The sequence below is a fragment of the Nematolebias whitei genome, chromosome 11 (genome assembly GCF_014905685.2).
Source record: "Nematolebias whitei isolate Nwh7 chromosome 11, NemWhi1, whole genome shotgun sequence".
Classification (NCBI taxonomy): Eukaryota; Metazoa; Chordata; class Actinopteri; order Cyprinodontiformes; family Rivulidae; genus Nematolebias; species Nematolebias whitei.
Genome location: NC_056508.1, coordinates 12,614,539 through 12,623,872, shown reverse-complemented (window position 1 = coordinate 12,623,872; position 9,334 = coordinate 12,614,539). Strand labels below are relative to the sequence as shown.

The 9,334-nt window shown below is 42.0% G+C and overlaps 1 protein-coding gene across 1 annotated transcript; it reads left to right on the top strand.

The window, feature by feature from the left end:
* The first annotated feature begins 5,061 nt into the window (after nucleotides 1–5,061).
* Nucleotides 5,062–9,334, top strand: LOC119417452 (tubulin alpha-1B chain). Its single transcript, XM_037684662.1, has 4 exons — nucleotides 5,062–5,153; nucleotides 7,717–7,939; nucleotides 8,021–8,169; nucleotides 8,246–9,334. The coding sequence occupies exons 1-4, from the start codon at nucleotides 5,151–5,153 to the stop codon at nucleotides 9,224–9,226; spliced, it is 1,356 nt and encodes a 451-aa protein (XP_037540590.1). The 5' UTR covers nucleotides 5,062–5,150; the 3' UTR covers nucleotides 9,227–9,334.

The window sequence follows — 9,334 nt, the reverse complement described above, 5'->3', positions numbered from 1 at the left end:
GGGGGGGGGGGGGGGGGGGGGGGGGGGGTAATGTGAGAGTAGCTCTGGCTGCAGCTCCCAAGATGGCCGCTAATGATCTACACCTGGCGGTCATCTCCCCGATGAGCATCGACCTCTACTTAAGGCTGCAGTCAAGTCTACTCGATGCTGGAGCATTGATTCCCTCCCGGTACTAGTGCTCTCAGCCTTTTGTGTTCTGAAGTATTTAAAGATACTTACCATGTGCTTCTTGTGTCAGCAGTTCCTCGTCTTGCCGTACCGTCCAGTCCTGTTCTCTCGGTTCCTGTCTAGTCTCATGAAACCCTGCCCTCGTGGATTTTGGATGTCCGTGCTCTGCTGCTGGGACTCATGCCTCTTGGAACTCCTGAACTCACTCCAGTACCAAGGAAGCTGTAAGATAAGAAACAACAATATCAAATCCTATATTCCTGTGTCACTTACCTGCTCCCGACCTAAAAGACTATTCCACCTCTTCCAGGAGTTCCAGTCCCAGGGCCTGTACATATTGTATCCACTGTAAATAAATATCACTTTGTTTGTAGCCTGAGTCTTGTGTCGTTCTGGATCTCGTTACAACTGGGTTGCCCGCACATACAACAAAATTGTGCTTGAGCAGCCTGACAACTATTGTAAAATTGTAATTCATTGATTAAAATGTTCATTTAAATGAAACTGTTTCTAGTTAAAATCATAACAGATGACAAAATAAGTGTTAATTGTGCAAAAATAAATTTCCAAACATCCATCCATCCATCCATTTTCTTTACCCGCTTATTCCATTTTTGGGTCACGGGGGTCGCTGGTGCCCATGTCCAGCAATCACTGTGCGAGGGGCGGGGTACACCCTGGACGGGTCGCAAGTCCATCACAGGGCCACATAGAGACAAACGAGACAAACAAACATTCACTCTCTCAGTCACACCTAGGGACAATTTAGAGTTACCAATCAGCCTAACATGCATGTTTTTGGACTGTGGGAGGAAACCGGAGTACCCGGAGAAAACCCACGCATGCACGGAGAGAACATGCAAACTCCACCCAGAAAGGCCCCTGGACCGGGGTTTGAACCAGGGACCTGCTCGCTGAGAGGCAGCAGCTCTACCAGTTGCGCCACCGTGCTAAATTTCCAAACAAATTATTATAAAATATGTAAAATGTAAAACAAGCTTTAATAAAGTACTTTTACTGCCATTTACACTGTTTATTAATGACATCATCTCAAGTCAACAGGAGCACCATCATCATCATCATCATCACAACAACACAAAGTGAGAGCTGTAAATTTAATCTGCACAAACATTTTCAATCAGGGCTCAAAATGTTTAAAAGTCAAATAAATGTTCAATAAAATAAACTAATGTCACTCTACAGGCACATTTAGAGAGAGGACAGTTCACAGAGACACAGTGAGGACATGTGAGACTGAAGGAGGTTCAACCATTTGTTCATGGACCAGAACCAGATGAGAAGAACAGCAGAACTTCCACTGCATGTTGATCCATTGACCAGTGATCTGACCAGTGATCACACATGTTGTTCTAAATTAAACTTTGGTACAAACAGTGTTAAATAAGACATGTCATATTTTTTATTGAACAATAATCTTAATTCTAACAGTGACGTTGTAATTTCAGAGACTGAGGAAGGAAGAAACAGAAATGAGGCGAGTGAGATGAGGGAAAGATGAAAATGTGTCCTCAGAGGACAGGGACATGTCAGGATCTGATGATCCAGGATCAAGAGGACCAGGAGGATGAATCAACAGGCAGTCAGGGAACAGAAATGAACAACCTGAGGGAACAATTAGAACACAAAAAAAATACATAAGCAGGACAGAAGAAACTCACAGACAAGAAAATTAACTCAGTCCTGCGAAGAAAAATGTTAATGGAAAATAAATTCTGACATATTTTTACAAAAGATCAGATGAAGACAATTGGCATGAAGAATAACTTCCAGCTCCATCTCAATGTACCTGTGATAGTGAAGTCAACTTTATTTATAGAGCACATTAAAAACAGAACCTGTTATCAAAGTGCTTAACAACAACAATCAATGAGTAAAATTAAAAAGAGAAAAAAAAATATATATATACTGTATATACACACAATACACTAATAATAATAACTGGAGAATTAATAAAAAGCATTTAAAGTTTAAAGCATTTAAAGCATGATAGTTTAATAAGTTGTTTTTTTACTGTCCTACAGTTTATTGATGCTGATATATTCTTGTAATAATTCTTATTTCTTGTTCTGTCTTGAAAGAGTCTCATCTCAACTTGACCCATGATTACCAAACATTAAACTAATAATATAAAACTAATGTAAATGAACAGTCCTGCAGTAAATACCAACTTTGTGAAGATTATGGTGTTAAAGTAATTTTATTCAAACATCTCGATTAAGCTGTTATTGATTAATAGAAGACAGAAAATGAGATCTTGTACCTTTGTGATACTTTTAATGCAACATTCAGTTCATGAAGTCATTCTCCTGTGGTTTATCTGGAAAACATGAAAAAAAAATTAACATCTCCACAATCACGTTTTTCTTTAATGATAATGTCACAATTTATGCTGCAGTCTTTGACAAATGATCTACAACGTTAACTAAATTACATCAATCTTGTTGTCATGTTATCATCATTCTTTGTTGAAATCAGGTCTCTCTTGTAAATGAGTCCTCGAGGCTCAATGGGATTTACCTGTATAAATAAAGGTTCAGTGAATCTCTCAGAACAAAAAGGCCAAATATTTTCTAGTTGAGTTCAGTAACTGGAATTACCATAAATTAAAAAAAGACCACCTTTCAAAATTTAAGCAGTAATAGATATTTTAAAACGTTGAATTAGAAATAGACCCGTTTAAACCATCATGTTGCAGAGCAGCTGCAGTTAAAACACAACTAGTAATTTAACATGTTTCATTAACTAAAACTGGCGACATGAAGTATTAATGTTGATAAAGTGTGGTACATAACAGTCAGATAACTCTTCACAATGGCAAAAAAAAGTGTCGCATTTGCATCAACTTACCGGAGAATACACGGAGAACGAACTACGTTCAATATTGAACATTTGCTGTTTGGAACTATTTGCCGCTGCATGACCCACGTGACTTCCGCATTCCATTCTTTCTATTGGAGTCTATGGGAGTGTCGCAACTCTCTCTTTATAGGGCTCTGGTCAGGAGGAATAGTAGAAAGAAAAAAAAAAATGCAGCTAGATTATAAGGTGATGTAGAAAACTAAAAACAGGAACATGTCTGTACTGGTTTTCCCATGAACTTAACAGATGTTTAAAGTCACTTAGAGAGGTCAAGGTCGAGAGCTTCAGATCTTTTTGTAAGATATTCCAGGAAACAGGAGCGGAGTAGGAGAAGGCCCTTTTGCCAAGTTCAGTCCTCACTGAGGGAACACTGCAGGTAATAATGTCCTGAGAGCGCATGCTGTAGCTGCACTCACGCAGAGACAGCCGGTCAAAGTAGAAGGCCGCTTGTCCTGAGCCTGGTTCTGCTGGAGGTTTCTTCCTTTTAAAAAGGGAGTTTTCCTTTCCACTGTTGCCACTGTGCTTGCTCAGGATGGGAGACTGCAACGAAGCCAAGATTTGTCTGCTGGCCTCCTTAGATAGTGAACTTTACTAAATGGCTTTTATGTATGTGACTGTTTCTGTAAAGTGTCCTGAGACAACTTTGTTGTGATTTGGCACTTTATAAATAAATTGAATTGAATAGGAGGAGATGTATGAAGGCAACAGACCAAAAAGTGATTTAAAGATGAAAATGTACCAGTGAGAGAGTCTGCGTGAAGTTAATGATGACCAGTTAACCAGTGAATACAGGGTGCAATGACGGGTACGGTAGTTACAGCCAGTTATGAATCTTACTGCACTGTGATAGACAGCATCCATCTGCAGGGTGCTTGTAGGAGCGTTCATGTGAATAATGTCACCGTAGTCAATGGAGGGAAGGAAAGTCACAGTTACAAGGCATTTCCTAGCGTTCAGTTAGGATCTATTTCTGAAAAAGAAACCCAGTTTAACTTTCAGTTTCTTTACTAGGTTTTCCACGTGAAGCTAAAAGAGAGATGCGAGTCGACCAAGATACCCAAATATTTATAGGAATCTACAAACTTAATACGGACACCGTTTGAGGATAAAATCAGAGGAAGAACTGCTGGGACCAACTTCCTGTTTGAAAAAAGCATCCTTTTGGTTTTATCAGCATTTAGGACAAGTTTGAGATGGAACAAATCTGACTGGATGATGCCAAAGTCAAATTGCAAAAGCTGAAAAACAGAACTGTTTTAGCTTAACAATAAACAACTGTGTCATCAGCATAGAAATGTAAGGATGCATCAGGGATGCTTTGACCTACATTACCTGTGTAGATTGTAAAGAGGGTGTGTCCTAAGATTGAGCCTTGTGGTACACCATTGTTGACTCTTAAATAACTGGAGGAAGTACCTTTATGTTGAACACATTGCCACCGATCTGAAAGATAATTAGAGAACCAACCGATGGTATGATCTGAGAAACCAATTTCTGAGAGCTTATGACACAAGATGTTACGATCCACAGTGTCAAAAGCTTTGGACAGGTCTAAGAAAAGTGCAGCACAATAATCCTTAGCATCCAGTGCTTCAACGAGGTCATTAAAAACCTTCAGTGAAGCAGTGGTTGTGCTGTGTTGTTTCCTGAAACCAGATTGATGGAGAGGTAAGATGTGAAATGAGTCCAGGTATTTTTTGATTTGATGAGGATGATGTAGAGATTAAAGCAGATCAGTTCTCCAGACTGTTGTTCAGAGTTATCGTCAACACATAACTGTTCATAACTTACAGAACCTTGCTATAAAATGGCCAAAATATTAATATTGATATAACTAGAATGTATACAATGCGTATCTGGACCACAATGAATGTAAAATACTGACTTGGTGCATGCGCATTGTGTCTGAAGGTGTTGTATGGTGAACGGTTGCTACGTCAGGAGAGGACTGCTTTCACTTTGCGCGCCCCCGCCTGTCGTTGTTCGGGGCGCGCGCAGCCGACAGTCCCTCCCTGGTCTCTGCGCACACGGAGGATCCTGACAGACAGACGGACTCTCCTCAGGACTTGTATCGTTACTCTGCGTAATTCCGCTAAGTGAACATGGTAAGCACGACCTGAACATTTCATTTAAACCCTGTGCTTGCACAGTTGTTGCCATAGAACGTCTAATATGTGGAAATGTGTCATTTTGAGGGTTTTCTCCCACGTTGCTCTTTTTTTTTATTAAAATGCAAATATTTCATTTCTCACAATAAATATTTTGACGCTTAAAAATGTGTTTAATTTGCACTTAATTGATATTCCAATGTATTTTCAATAGCATGCTTTCTGTTCATCCAGTCCTTTTGTGCATGGATTTAAATCAGCTTGTTCTTTCTCAGACCTCAGTGCTCCACATATTTTAATCATCACTTTGTTAACCCAAATCTTTGCATCGTTTTTTGCGCATCAAATGTGGAAAATATGTGCCCCTAATTTCATAAAGAAACCATGTTACATAAGAATGATTTTATACAGTCAAATCTAAATGAATATTGCATTTTGTAACAGATAATTTAAATGTAACTAAACAGAAGTATAATCTCCCTGAAAAGCGTGTGGATGCTTACAAAAGGCAGCACTGCAACATGTCTGACCTAGATAATCCTGTCCACAGTAATCCTGTGAGCAGTTCTATGTCGCAGCACAAAATGGTCCCTCTGTACAGTAAAAGACTCAAACACCTTTATCAGAATGTGGTGGTGTGATTTTAAACGCTTTTTCTAAAAGCAACATTACTAAATAAATGCTTGAAGCAGTAAATTGGAGGAAAATCTCTAAAAGGCTTGAAATATGGTCGTTTTAATTGTTTTCTTTTTTGACTAATGTGTAAAATCAAAGCAGTTGCTTCCATATTGTGTACCTGTGGAGGTATGGTGATGTCGATGGTTGAGAGTGGCAGGATGCCTGAGGAATGGAAAAGGACTACTGGTTCCAATTTTTGAGACAAAAGAGGATGGGCAGAGCTTAAGTAACGATAATGGGATAAAGATGATGAGCCATACTATAAATATATGGGAAAGATTTGTTGAAGCCAGGTTACGAAGTGAGGTGACAATCAGTGAGCAGTGAGAAAAAACACTACAGATCTGATGTTTGCTTCTAAATTGTTAATAAAGAGGCATAACGAAGGTCAGGAGTTGCACATCTAGAGAACACATAGGGTGCAAAGAGGGGAACTTTGGTACTGGTGTGGTGAAAAAGTATGTGATGCAAGTGTAGGACTTGTACAAAGACAGTGAGACCATGGGGAGATTTACAGTAGGAGAAATGGGGTCAGAGGGGTTCGAGGTGGGGGTGGGATTAGGGATCAGCTCTGAGTCCCCTCTTTGCAGTAGTAATGGACAGGTGGACAGATGAGGTATACAAGCTGGAATCTGTCCACATGGACTCTGATGTTTACTGACAGTATTGTGATCTGTAGTGAGAGTATGGAGCAGGTGGAATAGAGCCTGGGGAGGATGAGGTGTGCAAGACAGAATACAATTGAAGGCAAATCAGTTTAAGTGCCTGGGATCAACTATCCAAAGCAAACTTCAGGGCAAAAGAGAGGTGAAGCTGAGAACATGGCAGGGAGCAGTGGATGAAAATAAGTGTCTGAAGTGATTCATGACAAAAGAATAGCTGTGATATATTCTGATGCATGCTCAATAATCCAGGTAGAAAAATCTATAAAAGTTCAGTCAGGTCCTCTGAACGTTCAAAAACTTGTAGAAACGTTTTGTCTTCATCCAAAAGCTGCAAGAGTGAAAGAAAATATTGCACGATGGCACTGAGACCTGCTATTACGGTTTGGAGACAGTGGCATATCATAAAGATGGGAGGCTGAGTTGGAGATGGTGGAGATGAAGATGTTCAGATTTTCAATGGGAGGCCAACTGGACAGGGTTATAAATGAGTCTGTAAGAGGCAGAGCTCAGGTAAAGTCAGAGAAACTGAGCTGAGATGATATGGAGAGATAGTAGATATGCTGATCAAGGGATTTTGATGAAGCTGCCAGGGAGGAGGTAAACAGAAAGACCAAAGAGAAGGATTGTGGATGTAGTGAAGGAGGACACGCAGACAGCTGGTTTGACATAATAGGTTGCAAGAATATAAATGGACTGTACTTGTATAGCACCTTTCTATCTTATTTCAAGATACTCAAAGTGCTTTACACTACAATCTGTGTCCTCATTTACCCATTCATACAGCACTCTACTAGATCTCTACAAAGCTAATTGAACAAATCATTCTAAAGAGACTAATCAGAGCTTTATCACATTCAAACACAGATGGGACACACATCAGAGGCTGAGGGGTTCAGTGTCTTGCCCAGGGACACTTCAGCATGTGACTGCTGGTGGATTTGAACCCCCAACTCTGGCATTGGAGGACGACTGCTCTAACCACTCAGTCACAGCCGCCCCAAACTGAAGCATTTATTTTTATTTTTTATCTATTCCAAACATTACGGTGCGGTAGCCCAGTGGTTACGTGCTGCAGCCCTTCAATCCTGGCATCGCCGGCTCGAGCCCAATTTATATAGACACAGATGATCCACTGAAGTGACACAGTCAATAAAAACGGCTTTGAAATTAGTTTTGTTTCCGAAAATGTTTCCAAACTTTCTGTCTTTTTATTCCAGCGTGAGTGTATCTCCATCCACGTTGGTCAGGCTGGTGTTCAAATTGGCAATGCCTGCTGGGAACTCTACTGCCTGGAACATGGGATCCAGCCTGATGGACAGATGCCCAGTGACAAAGCTATTGGTGGAGGAGACGATTCTTTCAATACCTTTTTCAGCGAGACTGGAGCAGGGAAGCACGTCCCCAGAGCTGTGTTTGTGGACCTGGAACCCACTGTCATTGGTAAACTCTGAAATATTGGTATTCCAGTTCTTTATTTGATCCAGTTAAACCCTTCATTTTGGATTGGCTCTGTCTTCTCAGATGAAGTACGCACTGGGACCTACCGCCAGCTCTTCCACCCTGAGCAGCTGATCACTGGTAAGGAGGATGCTGCCAACAACTACGCCCGTGGACACTACACCATTGGGAAAGAGATCATTGACCTGGTTCTGGACAGGATCCGCAAACTGGTGGGTAAATTTCACAGCACACCACTGGTGAACTAACTCAACCAACTTTAACACTGTATTTCATCTGTGTTCTCAGGCTGATCAGTGCACCGGTCTCCAGGGCTTCCTAGTCTTTCACAGCTTTGGTGGAGGTACTGGTTCTGGGTTCACCTCCTTGCTGATGGAGCGTCTGTCTGTGGACTACGGCAAGAAGTCCAAGCTGGAGTTTTCCATCTACCCAGCCCCCCAGGTGTCCACTGCTGTGGTGGAGCCCTACAACTCCATCCTGACCACCCACACCACCCTGGAGCACTCTGACTGTGCTTTCATGGTGGACAACGAGGCCATCTACGACATCTGTCGTAGAAACCTCGACATCGAGCGCCCCACCTACACCAACCTGAACAGGCTCATCAGCCAGATCGTGTCCTCCATCACTGCTTCTCTGCGTTTTGATGGTGCCCTGAATGTTGATCTGACAGAGTTTCAGACCAACTTGGTGCCATATCCCCGTATCCACTTCCCTCTCGCCACCTATGCTCCTGTCATCTCAGCTGAGAAGGCATACCATGAGCAGCTCTCAGTGGCTGAGATCACGAACGCCTGCTTTGAGCCGGCCAATCAGATGGTGAAATGTGACCCTCGTCACGGTAAGTACATGGCCTGCTGCCTCCTGTACCGTGGCGATGTGGTGCCCAAAGATGTGAATGCTGCCATTGCCACCATCAAAACCAAGCGCTCAATCCAGTTTGTGGACTGGTGTCCCACTGGTTTCAAGGTTGGCATCAACTACCAGCCACCCACTGTGGTCCCTGATGGAGACCTGGCCAAGGTCCAGAGAGCTGTGTGCATGTTGAGCAACACCACGGCCATCGCAGAGGCCTGGGCTCGACTCGACCACAAGTTTGATCTGATGTACGCCAAGAGGGCTTTTGTCCACTGGTATGTAGGAGAGGGTATGGAGGAAGGAGAGTTCTCTGAGGCCAGGGAGGACATGGCAGCTCTGGAGAAGGATTATGAGGAGGTCGGTGTCGACTCCATTGAGGGTGAGGGAGAGGAGGAAGGAGAAGAGTACTAAAACAAATGCACAGTTGAGTTAATCTCCTAAACTTTTGTTCTTAAAGTGTGTCTGTTCAACAGAAAATTGTTTCAGTTTGGACATGTATTAAAGTTCACCTACTGCAAA